The 22,224-nt window shown below is 39.8% G+C and overlaps 1 protein-coding gene across 12 annotated transcripts; it reads right to left on the bottom strand.

The window, feature by feature from the left end:
- Window positions 1-1,278: 1,278 nt before the first annotated feature.
- LOC149835124 (B3 domain-containing protein Os01g0723500-like) lies at window positions 1,279-7,478 on the bottom strand. Of its 12 annotated transcripts, XM_090011702.1 has the most exons (7): window positions 7,191-7,478; window positions 5,305-5,381; window positions 4,588-5,231; window positions 3,714-3,855; window positions 2,712-3,588; window positions 1,741-1,910; window positions 1,279-1,660 (listed from the first exon to the last, which is right to left on the bottom strand). In XM_090011702.1, the coding sequence occupies exons 3-7, from the start codon at window positions 4,737-4,739 to the stop codon at window positions 1,385-1,387; spliced, it is 1,617 nt and encodes a 538-aa protein (XP_089867828.1). In that variant the 5' UTR covers window positions 4,740-5,231; window positions 5,305-5,381; window positions 7,191-7,478; the 3' UTR covers window positions 1,279-1,384. The 12 variants fall into 12 exon arrangements, with proteins under 12 accessions (XP_089867828.1, XP_089867827.1, XP_089867831.1 ...); XM_090011701.1 differs by lacking the exon at window positions 5,305-5,381 and having other exon boundaries at window positions 4,588-4,821; XM_090011705.1 differs by lacking the exon at window positions 5,305-5,381 and having other exon boundaries at window positions 1,749-1,910; window positions 4,588-4,821.
- Window positions 7,479-22,224: the final 14,746 nt, after the last annotated feature.

Genomic DNA, 22,224 nt, shown 5'->3' with positions numbered 1-22,224 from the left:
ATGCAAAAATAAAAAAGAGAGGATGCGAGCACGTCTGACATTTACTTTCTACCAAAAATGGATAGGCAGGTAATTCCTCGGTTTATCTGTTTCATAAAAAGAACCTTTCCAATGTGGACTGAAGTGAGTTTATTTACAAAACTAACTTTGAAAACTTCAAAACAAGCTTAGGCGAACATTAACTCAAAAACAGAGTTAAAACTCAGCATGGATCCTGATAATGATTTAACAAACAGGATGACTAACGGCCCACACCAAAAAGCCCACCGTTCTTTTTTCCTTTTTCCCTCCAAACCAGGCTTTTGGTCAAGATTATCCATTCTTTCTGAATTCCTTTGCATCACAGATAAAATTCATATTAATGCAGTTAATGTTCCCTATAGAGAGAGAACTCAACATATTAGGCCTCATTTTTCATTGTACCCTATAGTTTTAAAGTGTCTTAATCTGAACCGTTAGATGAGTTTAGCAGGATCTGATTACTCTTGGATCATGTTTTTTCGATGAAAAAACATGTTTTATTTATTCAGGAAAAACTGATACCTTCGTAGCCAATGATTTTGGATCACTGGAGAAACCTGTATACAGGTAATCCAAAAGCCAGTTCCCACTAAACAAAACCTATAGATCACATCTATGATGTGAGGTGAGAAAAAACACCAAAAAACTGTGATTTCAAAGTAGAAGAATGAGAAAGAGAAAATGGGCAGAACCAGTAAATTACTCTCTCTCTCTCTCTCTCTCTATATATATATATATATATATATATATAGGGTATGTCAGCGCTAATTTAATTGTGGGTGTCCATCTCAACTTTCACGATTTTTTATTAAATTCTGACCATACAGTTGTGTTGTGAATAATCGAATTAGGGACTGGCTTTTGGATCATCCAATCTGACAAGTAGGGTTTTTTAAGCTTGTAAAAATCGATGGCCCACAATTTTTATAAGATACCAAGAGCATGCTCTAGCAAATGGGCCATGCCAAATACATCCATACAGTCAGATTGGCAAGGTTTATTTGGTGAAATACACTGCTACAGCATTTATAATTCAATGGATTCTTATAAATCTAGACAAATTTGGTTAATAAACTCATGCACTGAACAGTTAATTATGGCCTGTTCTTTTTTCAAAATCGCAGCAAATCAAAACACTCGCAGTTAATTAATTCAAGACAACGTTACTTGCTAAATCCAGGAATACCAAGCTAATTGGATCTTCACACATTTCTCAACTCAAAAGGGAACTGCGTTGCATGCATGTCAAAACAACAATAACATGAATTCCATTAACTTTTTATTGAACATGAAAAACACGATAGCAAACTGTCCAAATTTATTCTCTTCGCAGTGGTTGTTTCACCAAATGCAGTCGATTTATCTACCACCCTACACCATGGAATATAATTTCATCCACCACTCTATATATGATAACATTTAACATCAATTTTTTTTGCTCCTTGACATGCTCAAAAACACAGACATCACCTTCCTTCAGAGCATTTGCATAAACAAAAACCGACCACCCTATAGAAAACCAGGCCCTGCGCTCTCTGTGACAGTAAGTAACTGGCCATTCTCCCCCCATTGAGTTTCGGAGGATAATACTTGCATTTTGCCGAGGGAGATGTGCCCTTACAAACCATGTTGGGATGCTCTGCATGCACCAAAACACAAAATTGTACTTTATGATCAAGTTATATAGTTTATGGTGTACCAAGTACAACCAAAGATTACCATTTTACTTTGAGAAACATGTGATGGTTGCATAACAACAATAACGAAAGGACGCAGAGAATAGAAGGATCTTGCTGCTGTAAAAGCCGTTGCCCTTTCTTCATCTGTCACAGGTCGCCTGCTTGACAGAAAATAGGTGCACCTCTGGGTGGTTCCACCAACTTGGCCTGCTTCACGTTTGCAAGAAATCCTTGATAAATCACACATTGATGACCAACTGTGAAATTTACACTATGTCTGACATATGGCATTGGACAAGTAAATTACCTCTAAGCATTAAGACCTGAAAACAACTTTGTGGATCAAATATAATAGCTAGATTGCAGTATTTACGATAGATTAACCGAGGGGATTTGAGTTCAAACACCAATGGGGCCAGACCTAAGTTTAAAAACTAATAATAAAAGAAAAAATAGATAAACCGATGAGATCCGTTGGATGGGTCTTGGTGCACAGTTCATGTGTCGTGTGTGTGTGCCTGTGTGCATACATATCTATAAATGTCAATGCACGAGGCTCTTCTTTTGCAAGCTGATAATTTCAGGACACCTAAATATACAAAATATATGTACATAAACATGATATAGCCAATCTACATGTGGGAATTTACTGGGATCTAAATGAACAAAGGTATACATTATTTATGTCTAGAAGCACCTTTTTGCGAGAGAAATCTTATTCATGAAGAATTACTTAGTACCCTGCTTTCTAAACTGCCAACTTGTCAATTGCCGTGATTCAGTTTGATATGAATCCTTGTTCTCTAACGAACACCACGCCAAAGTATTTAGGAGCTTGGCTAGCTACTTCAGTAACCACAAAAACCTTAATAAATTGGCTCTACAATCTGTGGCTTGAACTGGTGATGCATTTGTTTCCTAATTTTGAGTTAGTCCTAGACAGATTTAGCAGGTGGGTCTTTCACTTGTTAAATTAGTAGGTTCCTTTGATTGAGCAGCGAGTTTTCATACCTTGAGACGTGCATCTGCTATCAACTTTTTCATCTTTCTCAGCACTGTTAAGACTTTGGTATCTACAAAGCAAATGTTTCTTGTCATATGATTCAGCAAGCTGGACATACTCATCAGATGCTTTCCTTTTTGAAGGACATACAGATAAAGCTTTTAGCTCAGGAGTTAAAGTGTGAATATGCGAACTATTTTCAGATTGTCCCTTTAAGGAAATGCAGTTGTCTTTGCTCAGTACACGCAGTGCCAGGTCTGATTGAATGGCAAGCTTCGCCTTCTGGGATATTTGCTTGGGACCATGTTTTACATCTTTCTCTGCTCTTATATAAAGTGATTTTTGTGTTACTTCTGGATTGCACTTGAATTGAGTCTCCACAGATGCATCTTCACCTGCTTCACATGGCTGTGAAATGACCTCCAACGAGTCATCCCTTGTTTTCCCCTGCTTGTGCTGCTCTCTGGTATCCCCTGTTTTTACTAAGATGTGCTCATCATGAGTTTTCCCTGATATAGCATCAGATCTTCCATATGGTTGCCCAAGGATTTCGACCCAGTCTTTCCTTGCTTTCCTCAGATTGTGCTGTTCTCTATTCTCATTTGCATTTGCCAGGCTCTTAGGAAAAAATGCATACTCTCTCTGACACCCAGTCTTATCAAATATTAGAACAGTAAATTGTAACGTACCATCATATCTGAACACCAAAAAATCTGCTTCATTTAGAGAATGCTGTTGAACAAATTCTTTCCAGCCTTTTCTAAAAGAAAATCTGCCACCTTTTTTCTTCAATTGAACACTCCAAATATTACCGCTAGGACCCCTCAAGACGGCCCTCTCACTCTGCTCTCCCATAATATAATGCACAAACTTCGGTGGAATCCACTGCAGAAGAGGATCAACATTGGTTGAGCAAATGTATCATTTTGCTGTTAAAATTGAAAGGTGCACCATGTATCCATGGTATGATTCAATGAACATGCAAATCAGGAGAAAAACTGGTGACTTACTAATTTTTTTGTGAAATCGCCTATGAGAACTTTGAAAAAGCAAATTCTTCTATCTAGGCCATTGTTCTGGAAGGAATGGTGTTCCCATTCCCTACACTCATCACACCCTTCCATGCACGCTTGATGAACTGACCTGAAGGAACTGGTGTTAGCATAAAAAAAAGAGGTCACTAAGAAGAACTAATTTCATTTGCTGAATATGAAACCATCTATGCGGGTAAAAAGCAACAAATTAAGCTGCTGCATTTTAGAGTGAAAAATATCCCACCCAATCCAAGTTGTTGACTACATGTTCACACAACATATTAGTCTGAGAGAAAGAATATAAACCAGAACCTGAAGAAATCTTCAAAGATTAGACTATCAACATGAGATAAATTATATAATCATAAAAAAAAAGCTTAGACAACTACAGTTTCCTAAACCATTTTTCTTTTCAAAACATATTTTTCTTTTCCAAGTAATATGGCCAGCATTACCATAAATCATAATTCATCAGTTCAGAATAAGGCATGAACTTCATGAAAGAGAAACAGAAAGGCTTATGCTAAATAGATTAACATATTGAAAACCAGCCAGAGTTGGTGGTAAAAACCGGATAGGTGACATCACTAAAAACCCAAAGGTTCCCATAACAACCAAAGGGTTAATTCTATATACAGAACAACACAGCCAATTGCTGATTTCTCGTTCAATTTTTGCATTATGGGCATGAAGAAAAGAACATTGGTAGGCAGAATGATAGACATCACATATGTTACAGTCAGTGTATAGATCTACAATGCCATCATTATATAATCTGTAAATTAAAGAAATAAATCCACCATTCATTCATATCTTCTAATTCCTAACAATTTACAGCAAATATATTTACATATGTGGTGTGTGGCAGGTAGCAACTCTTGTGCTGAAGCTTTTCAGTCTCTTTCTTGATGGTACTCCGCTCTTCTCAATTTGGTTGTTTACAGAGATTGCTCGTCTTGTGCTGAAGCTTTTCACCCTCTTCCTTGATGGTACCTCTCTCATCTCAATTTGGTCGTTTACAGAGAATGCTTGTCCATCAGGCTATGAAGAAATCACCTTAATGGGTACCTCTTTTAAAAAGAACCTGCAAATCTGGTGTCATTTCCATTCCATACACTGAATCTCGTAGAGACTAATTTATGAACGAGGTGACGTAAACTAGCTGCTCCTAGCAGACAAGTGCATTATGGGCATGAAGAAAACATTGGTAGGCAGAATGATAGAAATCACATATGTTAAAGTCAGTGTATAGATCTACAATGCCATCATTATATAATCTGTAAATTAAAGAAATAAATCCACCATCCATTCATATCCTCTAATTCCTAACAATTTACAGCAAATATATTTACATATGCGGTGTGTGGCAGGTAGCAACTCTTGTGCTGAAGCTTTTCAGTCTCTTTCTTGGTGGCACCTCCCTCTTCTCAATTTGGTTGTTTACAGAGATTGCTCGTCTTGTGCAGAAGCTTTCACTCTCTTCCTTGATGGTACCTCTTCTCAATTTCGTCGTTTACAGAGATTGCTTGTCTTGTGCAGAAGCTTTCACTCTCTTCCTTGATGGTACCTCCCTCTTCTCAATTTGGTCGTTTACAGAGAATGCTCGTCCATAGTCGCCTTAATGGTACCTCTTTCTAAAAGAACCTGCAAATCTGGTGTCATTTCCATTCCATGCACTGAATCTCGTAGAGACTAATTTTCTAGGGAAATTGGAAATCGGGTGTCTAAAATCTTCCCCGTGCATTGGAATCCAACAAATCTTCTTTATTTTTCATCCCAACTTAAATGACAATGAAACTCCAATTAATGCCTGGCGTTTTCCTCCCATTCAAATAGCATGCTGAGTTTTAAGAATTAAGGTTCCTGAGCGTGTCTGGTTGAAATTAAATAGAAACTAATTACTTTGATAATTCAGTCTTCATTGTGAAAAGCTCTATGGTCAACCCTTATCTTTCTTTGTAGCAATTCCTAGACACGCCCTGACACAAACATCAGGGTCGCATGATATCATTTACAGCCATCCACAATATAGGAGACCACCAACGTGAAATCTGAAGAAACATTTAGCACCTTCGTTTTATTACTTTTAACAATGTTTTCCTATAACCGTGTTAAGTTTATTTTGGTTTCCTAGAAAAGGATTTAACCCATTCAAATCATTATTGACTGTCTTGCTGAGCTACCAATATCCTGTATAATGAAAGTTAACAGCTTTAGCCTCGTGTTGAAGACAAACGCATCAAGAAGGCTTGTTTTTAAACCACAACCTGGCAATCACAATTTTCCTTTTTTCATTAATATCATGAATATCTAGACTCTAGAATGATCAAACAAGGTATTGAAGCGTTGTTTGATGGAGCGTCCTGCAGTAAGAAAAGGCCAAAAAGACTACAGTTTACGGCAAGCAATGGAAGCTGCGGACGAGAAGCTTGTTCAAATCGTTCCAACTTGTTACTAAAATAACAAGGACGGGAGGAACAGAATAAAAAAAAAATGTTTCTTGACGGATGCGCCCCAACCTCTCTCTCCTGTGTAGCGGTAGGAGAGGCTGAGGCCATGATGGCGGTGGCAGTTCATCATCGGCGCCGGGCGAGGTGACGCTGGTCGTGAACCAGCCGCAGGAGCAGATGAAGGCCTTCGAGGACAAGTCGCCAAAGAAAACGGTGGAGTCGGCGGTGCTGGTGAAGAGGTCCCTCCTCTGCCCCGACGACGACGACGCCTCCTCCGATGAGAACTCTGACAGTGCTGCCAATCGGGGAGATGGAATCCGAAAATAGAATGTGGTGAATAATAAAACCATATTTTTCAGAAGGCATGTTGCAGGGCCAAACCCCAAAGCTAGAGAGAGAGACCCAAGTTCTCCTTCTCTACTCTTGAAGATTCCAAAGATTTCCCCTTACCTGAAAAATCCTCTTTCTCCATTTTGGTCTAATTTCAGTGCTTTCTCGTGTTCAAATTTCGTCTTACTGGTCTTCTATTCGTCCTTCTATCGCGAAATTCGAACTCTTTTCAATCCCTTCTCCCTCTCTCTCATTCCTTTTTTTTGTGTGTTTTTGGTTTTCTTCTGGGGATCAAATCGAGGGTTATTCATGGGTTTTGGAGATGGCACAAGACGGACAGCCGTGCTAAATAGATTAACAGATTGAAAACCAGCCAGAGTTAGTGGTAAAAACCGGATAGGTGACAGCACTAAAAACCCAAAGGTTCCCATAACAACCAAAGGGTTAATTCTATATACAGAACAACACAGCCAACTGCTAACTTCTCGTTCAATTTTTGCATTATGGGCATGAAGAAAACATTGGTAGGCAGAATGATAGAAATCACATATGTTACAGTCAGTGTATAGATCTACAATGCCATCATTATATAATCTATAAATTAAAGAAATAAATCCACCATCCATTCATATCCTCTAATTCCTAACAATTTACAGCAAATATATTTACATACGTGGTGTGCGGCAGGTAGCAACTCTTGCGCTGAAGCTTTTCAGTCTCTTTCTTGATGGTACCCCCCTCTTCTCAGTTGTTTACAGAGATTGCTCTCGTCTTGTGCTGAAGCTTTTCACCCTCTTCCTTGATGGTGCCTCCCTCTTATCAATTTGGTCGTTTACAGAGAACGCTCGTCCGTCAGGCTATGAAGAAGTTACCTCAATGTGTAGCTCTTTCTAAAACAACCCGCAAATCTGGTGTCATTTCCATTCCATACACCGAATCTCGTAGAGACAAATTTCCGCTAGCTGCTCCTACCCGACAAACGGAGCCCCCGTTGGTGAACGTGAAGGGTCGGTGACACCGTGAACGAGGTTCTGGACTACCAGATGACTCATAGCCGTGGACCAAATTTTGGACTCGTAGCCATGCTATGTATGTGTGAAAAGCGTCCGTGACGCGGGTTAGTTTATGGACCTCACCTCACCAGCTTTAGTGTACAGCTGCACGGCACCTGATCTACATCTACCCTCCTCCGTCTTCTTCTGTTGGGCCCCACGTTGGATATCTTTCACAGCCTGGAGTCATCCACATCTAGCCTTCTCTCATCCCTATCATGTGTGATTGTGATGCTGATCCCTATCTTCTTATTTGTTGTTTAATTACCTTCCCTCTCTTTCTATGTATCATGCTAAGGGAGCTATGCCACGTAATATGTGGAATATAGTGATCTTTTGGTTGGAATCGTGAAAGTAAGCCATTAATATCCGAACCACGATAACTCGAACGTTCCTCTCTTTATCTTCATAGTATCAAAGCGGCAACTCTGACCTAGGCTTAGACACAACCACTGCACCTCCTGTCCTGCCTAAGGTGCTTTCTTTATCGCCAGGTGACTGATTTCCCACCTCCGTCGACATCATCTGCTGATCGTTGGCGACTTGCGGCATCTCCAACACCCTCCATCTTTCATTGCCTGTCTAATAGTCTTCCGCGCGCGGAGATTGAGACCCCCAAGGACCTAGTTCAACCAAGTCCCGCAGCCTCTTCGGCCAAGCCCACAACACACGATCAGAACAATCCAGGCCGGAAAATCACGACTGCCGCTCTGAACGGGTCAAACTATATATTTCATAATCAAAGTCTGCTGTTTTCCGGGCAGAACAGATGATATGATGTGTACCCGAAAAAAAAAAGAGATAATTTCAAAGGGATGTCAAATTTGATGAAAAAAATTCCTACTTCCAAGACAATTGCCTCCCAGAGGTTTCCAACCCCAAAAAAAGAATAGGTACAATCTTGTGTAATCTTACTCGAACAACTTAGAAGAACCCATATCTCCCAAAGAGAATCAGGGAAACACCAAGTCATGGAAGCTTCCTATGAGCTTATGCCCGGGGGGCAACATCAATCAACTTCTATTGAAAACTATGCCAAGAAGGTTAGAAAGAATCTCTAGGCCCCCCAAAAGATATGAAAAGATTGTTACTTAATTTCAATGCACAGATTCTATCTCATAGAGGATTGGATCTCATATGACCACTTACCTCATAGGTTCGTGGCTTTCCTTAGTTTCATATCAGAGCACTTAGAACCTCAAAGCTTTGAGGAAGCAGGTAAATTTCCAAAATAGAGAAAGGTTACAGTGGAAGTTTGCCAAAAACAAAACATGAAAAATCACCACCTTACTCAAAAAAGAAAGAAACTAATTGGTTGTAGGTGAATATATAAAATAAAATACAATAATGATAGATTAATTGAATGGTACAAAGTGACAAAAATTTACTCATACTCAAGGCATATACTACTACCAGGAAACTTTTGCCTCTCCTGTTAAGATGAACTCTCTTCACAACTGGACTTCAAAAATGCCTTTGCAAGGTGACCTTGTGAAAGATGTTTATATGAATCTTCCTCCTGACGTCCTAAAAAGAAATCCCAACCTCATTTGCAAATTAAAAAAGGACTTATTTGACTCATCTCTCTCTCTCTCTCTCTGAAGCTGATGCAGAGGGCGAGCGGGGAAGGAAGCGCCGGCCTGCGGGAATTTGAACGGGTCGGATCATGGATCTGATCCTATCGATACTGAATCGAGAATGCTAATTGGATACGATATTTTAAATTTCACGATCTTGTCGTGATATGAATATTATTTCACCGAAACTGTATGCATTTCATATGTTCTATATATGTATTATATTTTTGTATCTAACGCGCCATTGTTTTGACTTTTGCCAAAACTTTTCTGAGGAAAATCATATTTAAAAATATATATATCGCGAGATTTTAGCTCGTGGAAACCTTTCAGAGAAACCTTTGGACCTAATTATCATAGCGCTCAGCTTGGAATTTTCATGACTAAATCCATGAAATTTTGGATCCGGCTAACTAACTACAGCCAGAACCAATTAATTAGGGTGGCCCATAGTTTTCTTGAGATTGAGTGCATCCGGTTAATTTAACATCAAGTTTAATTTTTGGAGTCAAACTCGAACTGGTTTGATTCGATTTTGCACACAAGAAACGTGTTAGATCAATACAACCATAACAAGTTAGGGACTGTGTGGTTCAGGTGAGCCCCGATGTATCAAGTTTGGGTCTCTGTCTCTTGAACTCTATACTCAATCGTAAGGTTGCTAAAGAGCCGAAAGAATCGAACAGAAGGTGTTCAAGCCCTGCTCATTTCTTGTGTCGAGCCGAGCCAGTTAAATGAGCCGAGCACCAGTTAGCTCATTTACAAAAACATATATTTTTTAGAGTTGAAAAAATAGAATTTGAACTCTAAACCAAGCTCACACCAGTTCTTTATTGAGATGGTACTGACTTTCATACAGGTGCTGTTGATGAGACATGTGTAACACAGCCACAACGAGCTTCGCATTTTGCGAATGCAAAGCAAGCAAGTTTGAAACACGAGCTAAGAACCTTTCAAATCACTTTCTTTTGTGAACCAATGAGCAAGGGCTTTGCGAGTTGATTCATTACAAAACAAACATTTCAAACTTGTAAGCAATAAGATTTGAACTCTAAACTTAGACCTTGCAAGCCATACACTTCAACCCTCTTACCTATGTGACTGAAAATATATGTAAAATACATTTATCATTAATTAACGAGCTTATATGCGAAGCAGGTTATATGTCCCCCCCCCCGAACAGGGCAGTTAGCTACATCTCATGATCAGGGGTCCCAAAGAGCACCACGTATGTAAGCATGTGCGTCTCGTATCCCCATGTTTGTCAGCATTAATTAGCGTTGGAGTTTGATGCGATTGCAAAGACTTAAGTACCCTCTCCTCCATTGGTGCAAAAAAAAAATGACGGTTCTTGAAAAGGAGTGGTTGTAAAGACTTAAGTGCCCCGAAGATGATTATTTAAGACCCAGTCTCTGCACTACAGGATTATCCGAGAAAGATATCTCCCCTGGAGGAGGCCATGAACATCATCAACCCTTTCACACTCTCTCTCCCTTCTATTTCTGCTTCTATGCACATCCAACAGAAGATCTTACATTGCTCCATCAAGCACCGACTGACCTGCACATTTACTGTTGTGGAGCCTGATTCAGAGTTTTTACCCTTACAGGAGGAGGGTCTGGGGGCTCCTCTCAGTGTGGGTAGCATCATTCAACTTGAAGAGTTATGGAGTCTGATTCAGAGCTTTTACCCTTACAGAAGGGGGGTCTGAGGGCTCCTCCCAGCATGTTCATGGCCTTTTGCCCTTACAGGATGCTACCCGTTCGGGCTCATCAACCATCTCTTGCTCTCTCTCCCTTCTATTTCTGCTTCTGTGCACATCCATCACAAGATCCTATATTGCTCCATCAAGCATCGACTGACCTGCACATTGACTGTTGTGGGTCCTTACTGATGAGCTGCCTCTAAATTTATTCGACTCTGGGTCCTTACTGCACTTGAAGTTGAGTCGTTGTATTTTTTGTTATTCGGTGGGTGGTGAGCCCCTCCTCTACTCTCTCAAGACTCTTAGCTTGGGCAATCTTTCTTTTGATGATTGTGGTTGTAATGTATCGTTGAAGTTAAAATGGGGAATGAAATGACAATAGAAATTGCTGAAAATTTACAGAAATAAATGCCCTCCTTCTAGAAAACTGAATCGTCGGTTCCTCTTCCTCGGACGGACATAAATGCTCTCCTTCTAGAAAACTGAATCGTCGGTTCGTGAAAATGACAAAACTGCCCTCCATCGATATCGCGGGAAAACGTTCCGCAGGTGGTTGTAATGTATCGTTGAAGTTAAAATGGGGAATGAAATGACAATAGAAATCGCTGAAAATTTACAGAAATAAATGCCCTCCTTCTAAAAAACTAAATCGTCGGTTCCTCTTCCTCGGACAGACATAAATGCCCTCCTTCTAGAAAACTGAATCGTCGGTTCGTGAAAATGACAAAACTGCCCTCCATCAATATCGCGGGAAAACGTTCCGCAGGTGGTTGTAATGTATCGTTGAAGTTAAAATGGGGAATGAAATGACAATAGAAATTGCTGAAAATTTACAGAAATAAATGCCCTCCTTCTAGAAAACTGAATCGTCGGTTCCTCTTCCTCGGACGGACATAAATGCCCTCCTTCTAGAAAACTGAATCGTCGGTTCGTGAAAATGACAAAACTGCCCTCCATCGATATCGCGGGAAAACGTTCCGTAGGTGGTTGTAATGTATCGTTGAAGTTAAAATGGGGAATGAAATGACAATAGAAATCGCTGAAAATTTACAGAAATAAATGCCCTCCTTCTAGAAAACTGAATCGTCGGTTCCTCTTCCTCGGACGGACATAAATGCCCTTCTTCTAGAAAACTGAATCGTCGGTTCGTGAAAATGACAAAACTGCCCTCCATCAATATCGCGGGAAAACGTTTCGCAGGTGGTTGTAATGTATCGTTGAAGTTAAAATGGGGAATGAAATGACAATAGAAATCGCTGAAAATTTACAGAAATAAATGCCCTCCTTCTAGAAAACTGAATCGTGGGTTCCTCTTCCTCGGACGAACATAAATGCCCTCCTTCTAGAAAACTGAATCGTCGGTTCGTGAAAATGACAAAACTGCCCTCCATCGATATCGCGGGAAAACGTTCCGTAGAGTTTGCGTATGTAGCAAGCGTTATGTTGTATGATACAAATAGTTCAAAAAAATCCTTTCTCGCTCTAAGCACTCTACCGGAGATTCTTTGCTTTCATCTCGAGTTGCCGGAGCATCCTTTCCTTTTTACCAGAGCATCTGTTTCCGTCTTACGCGCAATCGCAGCATCGTTGCCACCTTCTGTTGCATATTAGTTGTTACTGTTGCTTACTCTACAGTTGGAATATCCAAATTCCCATCGTTTCGGTGAGTTTCGTGTAAGTTTTCTTTCTTCAATCTGAAGATTGGTTCTTATACAAGGATTTGTATTATGAACCCAAATATTCCGACGATTTCTAATGATGATGATCGTGTATTGTGTTGTGCAGGTTAGCAATGTCTGCGCCTCATCAGATTAGAGATACCCCATCGTTCTATGGGTTGTCTATTAGAGAAGTGATCCGCCAGTCCCATCTATCTAAAGTTTTTGAAAGATACCAAAATATACTTAAGATTGAGAACGATGAAGACAGGGAAAAAGCCTTGGAATCGTATTTTGCGGAGGATTATCCATCAGATATCGAGGCTGCGGACCAAAGGAAGAACTCTGAAGAACGAAAGATGCAGAACAAGGATGACGAAGAGAAGGCAAAGTGTGATATCCGAAAATTTCTAAGTTCTTTTCTATAGCATTGTGAAATGTCTTGAATTTCGTGCCAATATAAAACCCTAATTTCTTTAAAAAAATTAATGTTTGAGTATATTCGTAATGATTAAGGGGTTTAATTATATTGAATTGTAGTAAATATAAACCCTACATGGTTTGGATATCTGAGAAAATTCTAAGTGATGTCTAATTGAAAACGTCTTACTTAAAAAGAAAATGTTGATTTTTCTTTTAAGTAAAATTATTTAAATAAAGTAAATTAACAAAAGTAGATTTTAAAAATATACATATTAATATGCTTAATAAGATGGAATTAACTTATATTCAATTCCTTTACATTTTCACATGAGTTGTGGTTATATAAAACAAAAACGGTTTTTAATTGGAATTTTATGATTTATCAATAATAGTTTAATATAATAGTTTTCTTTTGTATACATTAAAATCCATTTTTTTATTAGTTTAGTAGGAGCCCATAGGTGGGCCATCCCATCCTATGTTGCATCTTACTTCAAATTCAAATTGAAAATAAAGGTATAGTGATTTTCAAGGTTATTTAAAGTTTGAAAAGTCAAAGTGGAGATCAAGGGCTCCAAATGAATTTCATTAATGAGATCAAGGGCTGGAATTAATTCCTGCACATAACCTAATTTAAGAAGGGTTATAAAACCCTCCCATAGCCCTTGCCCTCCTCATTTGTGCTGGAAAAAAAAAGGAGAGCTTCTTTCTCCCCCCAAAACCCTCTTCTCTCTCTCCTCTCTTTCCCTTCCCTATTCTCTTCTTTTAGGGTTTCTTTTGGTTCTTGAGTGCAAGATCCAGACCTCAAGGGGTGTGGTGAGGAGATCTAAGGTCCTCATCTTGCTGGAAGAAAGGGCTGATTGGTGGATCGATCAAAAAGGGCTGTTCATCCATCAAGAAATACATTTTTTTCAACAAAATGTAGGGTTTCTATGCTTTTCTTGCAAGAACGGAGTTCTTGGCATGGATTTTGATGCTTTTTCATGAGTTTAGATCATGATCAAACCCTTCTAACCATGGGTTTGACTCAGATCTAATGATCCATGGCAAAAACATGTTTTCCCTTAAAGAAAACCATTTTTAAAATCGGGTTTATTATAAAAATCAATTTCTTAGAAATAGATTCGTAAAATATATTTGTATTTGATTTATTCCATGATTTTTATGCAAATATTAGTTTGGATTGATAGATTATGAAGTGTTTCATCTACTGTAAATATTTTAGAATTTTTGGAATTTTATTTCATGCGTATTTCCTATTTTTTTTAATTTTTCTTGGGATTCGGGTGACTCGGTTTGATTCACCCAAATGCAAATCTCGGAATTCCAGGTTTTCCACTTGACATTCGTTCAGTAAAATGGTCGTTTCTCCCTCGTCCGGAGGAGTTTTGATGAACGGATTGTTGCGTTGGAAAGCTAACTCCATTGTGCATCTACTGTAGAAATTTGGGATCTGTTTATGGACTGAGCACGTCTCTGTGACAGTCGAAACAAAAACTGATAGGTCTGTAGTAAAACATGCATAACTCCCTTATACGGAAGAGTTTTTACAAACGGTTTGCGGCTACGGATAGCTGAAAACAATTCCTATATACTGTAAAAAATTTAGCTCTGTTTATGGAGCCAAAAATTTTCTGTGAGCTCTGTACCAGTCGAACAGAGTTATGAAATTGGAAAAATTAAGGCAAATTCATAAATCAAGGCTCAAAAGGTGCATAGTATATATGTTTTTATTTAATTTCTTTATAGAATTAATATGCATTATGTGAATGATTATGCAGGTCTGATTTTATGCAATCTTATATGATTATGGCATTAATTGTAAATGGAAGGTTACACATGAAAGATTTAGGATCAAAAGGTCCAATGAATACAAGTTTATGTTTTAAATTCTAAAAATGTGTTGACTACATGTATGTCCATGATATCGTGATGATATGATTGTTTCATTGATATGGATGTTCATATATATTCTCCTTGTTGCATTGGCCATGTACATGCATATGCATTATGATGTGTGAAAATGAATAAGATGTTTATGCTACGCATGTGCTCAAATGTCTGTTACAAGTTTAATTATATGTCTTTGTCCAATGCTTTATAAGAATGCATCCATGACCATAAAGTGGTTTAAGTTTGATGTTGCATAAAAAGTTTGACTGAAATCAAGTAATCATGTGACATTAAACTCAAGATACTTGCTTGGAGAGTAGCAGGTGATACAAAACTTCGTGGGACAAGTTTTGTTACGGGCACGGAGGGTTGCTCCTCCCCTCCCACGATTTTAGGGGGAAAACCTCTGCATTAGACTGCAGCGTAGAAGTTATTGTACTCATGAGGAAAAATTGATGCATCGGGTTGAAAGGTGTTGGGAATCTCTCTCGTATTAACGTCCCTCACCCCGTCTTAGTGAATGGACCTGGCCAGGCTAAAGCCACCCCTGTATGTAAAACACGTCCTATGTCATGGTCCAGATCTGAGAATGTCTGCCTGTGTCGTATCAGCATGGCTAAGAAGTGATAACTTAAATGGTGTGTGCATTAATTTGGCATCACATGCATCATCTAATTAAGAAAATATAACTAAAGATAAGAAAATATGCATGCATTGAAAGAGCTTCTGCATATGGTAAGTCATGCATTTTAATGGTTCATGCATTTTGTATCTTGAATGTATGAATTTATGTCTTTCTGTTAAATATGAAAATTCTAAACATGCATGATTTGTTGTATGATTGTTTAAGTTAAATTAAATGTTAAACCATGAAATTTTTATTGAAATCCTTGTCTTGTTATTCTGTCTTACAAGTTTAGCATAATTACTCTACTTAGACATGTTGTCTGACCCTATATGGTTTAAAAATTTTCAGGTAATGAGTAGGTACTTACGTGCGAAGGCGGAAGGTTGCGACGGGGACTGAGCCTACCTTTCCTCTGCTTCATGAATTCTGAACTCTGATTTTAATTTAATTCAATTCAAGGACAAATGTGATTAATTTTGGATATTGTGAAACTAGAATTTTATTTCATGCATGGTTAATTAGTTGTTAAAGTTTAAATTCCATAATTATATGTTTGCAAGCATTCATCTGAAGTAGCACGCCAAGTTTTATGCCCAATGTGTTTTTCCGCTGTTAACTGCTAAAATATTTAAATGTATTTCAAAAAAAAAAAAAAAAATTCCACCAATTTCGGGTTATAAAATTTGGGGTGTTACAAACATGGTATCAGAGCATAAGGAAAGTATGGCTCAAAGCTCGTCCAACCGACCACCATCGCTGTAAGTATGCTTCCATTTTATTTGTTTTGATGACTTATGAAAATTGTATGTCTGTAATTATTTTTGTTGATATATGCGGCAAGAATCAGAACGTAGATCTACTAGGGTCACATGAATGGGAATTTCGTATTTATACCCAACTTATAAGTAATCTGAATCAATGTGCGTGTCTTTAGATGGCCGAAAGACAACCCCCAGGTTGGACTGCTCAGAGGGACTTTATTTTTGAAGCCCTCGCGAATCTGACGGCCTATTGTCAGAACCATGCCGGCAACGGAGGTAATGGCAATGGTGCAGGCCATCAGCATGAGGGTCATATTGCGGCACCAGCTGTCGCAACCAATGGGGCGTCGTACAAGCGCTTCATGGAATTGAGCCCTCCTGCTTTCACTGGTAAGGAAGATCCGGATGCAGCGGAGGAATGGGTTCGCGCCATAAGCGAGATTTTCGAGATTCTCGAGGTTTCTGCTGAGAGGCAGGTTTCTTTTGCCACTTATCGGCTCCAAAGAGATGCCAAGAGCTGGTGGGAGACGACACACGAAGTATGCTATACGCCTGATGAACGACGCGCCCTCACATGGGAGGAGTTTACAGCGGTATTCATGGACACCTACTTTCCCCAGTACGCGCGCGATCGTAAGAAACAAGAGTTTTTAGATCTTCGACAGGGGTCCATGAAGGTGGCAGAGTACACTACACGTTTCCGACATTTAGAGAAGTACTGCCCGCATACTTATACCACTGACGAGGCGCGAGCTAAGAAGTATGTGCAGGGTTTACGTGATGGCCTGAGGACGAGAGTGTTGACCAGTCGTCCTCAAAACCTCAACCAGGCCATCGAGATGGCCACAGTACTTCAGGTGGGGAAAACTAGAACCAACTTTTTGGCTTTTTCCAAAAACAATCTCGATAGATCGTAACGATGTCTTTGTGACGCAAGATGACTGAGAGTCTTCTAAGAAGACTCAGCCTAGCCGTTTCGACAAGTCGAAGGGAAATGCGAATAAGGCCCCTCGACCAACAGCGGAGAGTAGTAAGGCGCCACCCGCAAAGAAGGCCAAGGGACAACAGGGCGGCACACCAGCACCACAGTCTTATGCAGTATGTAAGCACTGCAACAAGAGGCACCCTGGAGTCTGCTATAGAGTCTCAGGTGCATGTCTGAGATGTGGAAAACAGGGTCACTTCATCAAAGACTGCTCTATGAGACCAGTTCAGGAGGGACTTGCCCTTGTTCTTAGAGGACCACAGCTGCAGCGACCCCAGCAGTCCCAGCCGCAAGGTCAGAAGAAAGCTACTGGACGCGTGTATGCGACTTCTGCAGAGGAGTTGCAAGAAGATGCCAACGTCATTGAAGGTACAATCTCTATTGCAAAGTTCGATGCTAAAGTTCTTTTTGACACTGGTGCTACGCATTCCTTCGTATCCGTACGTTTTGCGAATTTGATTGGTGTCACGCCGACTTCTTTGGGATATACTCTGGAAGTTATCACACATTCGAGTGGTAGCTCTATAGCTCGTACCTATCTATCTAGAGTAGAGGTTATGATTGAAGGGCAAAACCTCCCTGCCAATCTTATCCTGTTGGATATGGTCGGTTATGATGTAACTCTTGGCATAAATTGGATGTATGAGCATTACGCTTGTATGCTTTGTCGTGAGCGACACATTCAATTTGCTCACCCTGATGAGCCTTTACTCGAGTACAAGGCATGTAAAAAGGAGAGCAAAGGATGACTTATCTCGGCATTAAAGGCACATCGTTGTGTAGAAAAGGGGTGTGAGACCTTTTTGGCCAGTGTTTCTTTGATAGACCCCAATATTACACCACTGGAAGACTTGGACGTAGTTCGAGATTTTTCAGACGTTTTTCCAAATGACCTGCCAGGCATACCGCCTACCAGAGAGGTGGACTTTGCGATAGAGTTGGTGCCTAGAACGGCCCCGATATCTAAAGCACCCTATCGTATGGCCCCAGCAGAGTTAGAGGAGCTAAAGAAGCAGCTGCAAGAATTGATGGATAAAGGCTTTATTCGGCCTAGTGTTTCACCTTGGGGAGCTCCAGTATTGTTCGTCAAAAAGAAGGATGGGTCAATGCGTATGTGCATTGACTATAGAATGTTGAATCAGGTAACAATAAAAAACAAATATCCTCTTCCCAGGATAGATGATTTGTTTGATCAACTTCGGGAGGCCAAGGTCTTCTTCAAGATTGATCTTCGATCAGGGTACCATCAACTGAAGATCAAAGAATCCGACGTGCATAAGACAGCATTCAGGACACGATACAGTCATTACGAGTTTTTGGTGATGCCTTTCGGGTTAACAAATGCCCCTGCGGCATTTATGGACCTGATGAATCGGATCTTTCGGCCTTACCTAGACCTTTTCGTGATCGTATTTATAGACGATATCCTAATTTACTCCGAGAGCGAGGAAGATCATAGGGAGCATCTAAGGATTGTCCTCGAAGCACTTCGACAACATCAACTATATGCTAAGTTCTCGAAGTGTGAATTTTGGCTGAATCAAGTTATGTTCTTGGGTCACGTAATCTCTAAAGATGGAGTGTCAGTCGACCCTGCCAAGGTGGAAGCAGTCATAGATTGGAGACAACCTAAGAGCGTCTCAGATATACGCAGTTTTCTCGGGCTTGCAGGCTATTATCGTCGTTTCATTCAGGATTTTTCGAAGATCGCTTCACCTATGACGAAACTACTTCGTAAAGGAATTAAGTTTGTCTGGACCCAGCAATGCGAAGAAAGCTTTCAAGAGCTGAAGAAGAGGCTTACTACAGCCCCTATACTCACATTGCCTTCTGGGCAAGGAGGCTTTGTGATTTATAGTGATGCATCAGGTACTGGTTTGGGATGCGTTTTGATGCAGCACGGCAAGGTGATCGCCTACGCATCACGTCAGTTGAAGGTGCAAGAGCGAAACTACCCCACTCACGACTTGGAGCTTGCTGCAGTAGTCTTTGCACTAAAGGTATGACGACATTATTTGTACGGCGAGCAATTTGAGGTCTTCTCAGATCATAAGAGCCTCAAGTATATCTTCTCACAAAAGGATTTGAACATGAGGCAGAGACGGTGGTTAGAATTTCTAAAAGATTACGACTTCTCCATTTCTTATCATCCAGGCAAAGCCAATGTAGTGGTTGATGCTTTGAGTAGAAAGGTTGGGAGCCTTGCGAGTTTTATCAGCGGTAAGTTGAAATTACTCGAAGACCTGATAGATTGGAAGCCCTTTGAAGCAGAATCGGGTCAGATTCAGATTGCTAGCACGACAGTGCAGACAGAACTCATGGACCGGATCATCGCCCAACAGAAGGATAACCCTGAATTCAATAAGATGATTGCAACATGCAAGAAAGACCAGTCAACATTGCACTTAGAGGAGGATGGAAGCATCTGGTATGGCCAGAGGCTCTGGGTGCCCGCAGAGCTCCAATTGAGGAAAGAGTTATTGGATGAGGCGCATCGTACCAGATTCACTATACATCCCGGAAGCACCAAGATGTATAAGGATCTTTAGAGGAATTACTGGTGGCCCGGCATGAAGAGAGACATCGCTGAATACGTGTCGAGATGCTTAATCTATCAGCAGGTCAAGATAGAGCACCAGAGACCAAGCGGTATGATGCAGTCGATTGAGATTCCGCAGTGGAAGTGGGAAGACATTACCATGGACTTTGTGGTAGGTCTACCCAAGACACGTCAGCAGTATGACACCATTTGGGTGATTGTGGATCGCCTTACAAAGTCGGCACACTTCTTACCGACCAGGGCGAATCAAACCTTTGAGAGTTTGGCGGATTTATATGTCGACAAGATTGTCAGATTACATGGGATACCTGTTTCGATTATCTCAGACAGGGATCCTAGATTCACGTCAAAGTTTTGGGGACAACTTCAGAAAGCTTTGGGGACAACGCTTAAGTTTAGCACAGCTTTTCACCCCCAGACGGATGGTCAGTCAGAGAGGACTATTCAAACACTCGAGGATATGTTGCGAGCGTGTGCATTGGAGTGGAAAGGTGACTGGACTAAGCACCTAAAGTTAGCTGAGTTTGCCTACAATAATAGTTATCATTCAAGTATCGGCATGGCTCCATATGAGGCATTGTACGGGCGACCCTGTAGGTCCCCTGTTTGTTGGAGCGAGGTAGGTGATCGAACTGTCGAATCACCTATAGTTTTGCAGCATTATACGGATCAAGTACAGTTGATTCATAAGAGGCTTTTGACAGCACACAGCCGTCAGAAGAGTTATGCAGATCCAAAGAGGCGAGAGGTTTCTTTTGAGGTTGGTAATCATGTGTTTGTCAGGGTATTGCCAACGAAGAGCGTATTTCGGTTCGGCAAGAAAGGGAAATTGAGTCCGAGGTATGTAGGACCGTTCCTTATCCTTGAGAGGATAGGAGGCACCGCGTATAGATTGGCACTTCCCCTTCAGTTTTCCAACATCCACGATGTTTTCCATGTGTCAATGTTGAGGAAATATATACCAGATCCTACTCATGTTATTCAGTATGACGAGGTCGAGGTTCAGAGAGATCTCACGTTTGAGGAACGGCCGGTAGAGATAGTAGATCGACGAAAACAAGTGTTGCGACATAAGTCAATTCCACTTGTTAAAGTACGATGGCAGCACCACGGGCTTGAGGAGTGTTCTTGGGAGCCCGAGGCTGATATGAGAGCTAAATATCCATACTTGTTCGGTACGTAATGTTAACCAAATTTCGAGGACGATTTTTTTTTGGGGGGGATTGGATATAATATCCGAAAATTTCTAAGTTCTTTTCTATAGCATTGTGAAATGTCTTGAATTTCGTGCCAATATAAAACCCTAATTTCTTTAAAAAAATTAATGTTTGAGTATATTCGTAAGGATTAAGGGGTTTAATTATATTGAATTGTAGTAAATATAAACCCTACATGGTTTGGATATCTGAGAAAATTCTAAGTGATGTCTAATTGAAAACGTCTTACTTAAAAAGAAAATGTTGATTTTTCTTTTAAGTAAAATTATTTAAATAAAGTAAATTAACAAAAGTAGATTTTAAAAATATACATATTAATATGCTTAATAAGATGGAATTAACTTATATTCAATTCCTTTACATTTTCACATGAGTTGTGGTTATATAAAACAAAAACGGTTTTTAATTGGAATTTTATGATTTATCAATAATAGTTTAATATAATAGTTTTCTTTTGTATACATTAAAATCCATTTTTTTATTAGTTTAGTAGGAGCCCATAGGTGGGCCATCCCATCCTATGTTGCATCTTACTTCAAATTCAAATTGAAAATAAAGGTATAGTGATTTTCAAGGTTATTTAAAGTTTGAAAAGTCAAAGTGGAGATCAAGGGCTCCAAATGAATTTCATTAATGAGATCAAGGGCTGGAATTAATTCCTGCACATAACCTAATTTAAGAAGGGTTATAAAACCCTCCCATAGCCCTTGCCCTCCTCATTTGTGCTGGAAAAAAAAAGGAGAGCTTCTCTCTCCCCCCAAAACCCTCTTCTCTCTCTCCTCTCTTTCCCTTCCCTATTCTCTTCTTTTAGGGTTTCTTTTGGTTCTTGAGTGCAAGATCCAGACCTCAAGGGGTGTGGTGAGGAGATCTAAGGTCCTCATCTTGCTGGAAGAAAGGGCTGATTGGTGGATCGATCAAAAAGGGTTGTTCATCCATCAAGAAATACATTTTTTTTCAACAAAAGGTAGGGTTTCTATGCTTTTCTTGCAAGAACGGAGTTCTTGGCATGGATTTTGATGTTTTTTCATGAGTTTAGATCATGATCAAACCCTTCTAACCATGGGTTTGACTCAGATCTAATGATCCATGGCAAAAACACGTTTTCCTTTAAAGAAAACCATTTTTGAAATCGGGTTTATTATAAAAATCGGTTTCTTAGAAATAGATTCGTAAAATATATTTGTATTTGATTTATTCCATGATTTTTATGCAAATATTAGTTTGGATTGATAGATTATGAAGTGTTTC

The sequence above is a fragment of the Nuphar pumila genome, chromosome 6 (genome assembly GCF_984573655.1).
Source record: "Nuphar pumila chromosome 6, dmNupPumi1.hap1.1, whole genome shotgun sequence".
NCBI lineage: Eukaryota > Viridiplantae > Streptophyta > Magnoliopsida > Nymphaeales > Nymphaeaceae > Nuphar > Nuphar pumila.
Note: the sequence above shows the minus strand (reverse complement) of the source record. Positions and strands in the feature narration are given on the sequence as shown.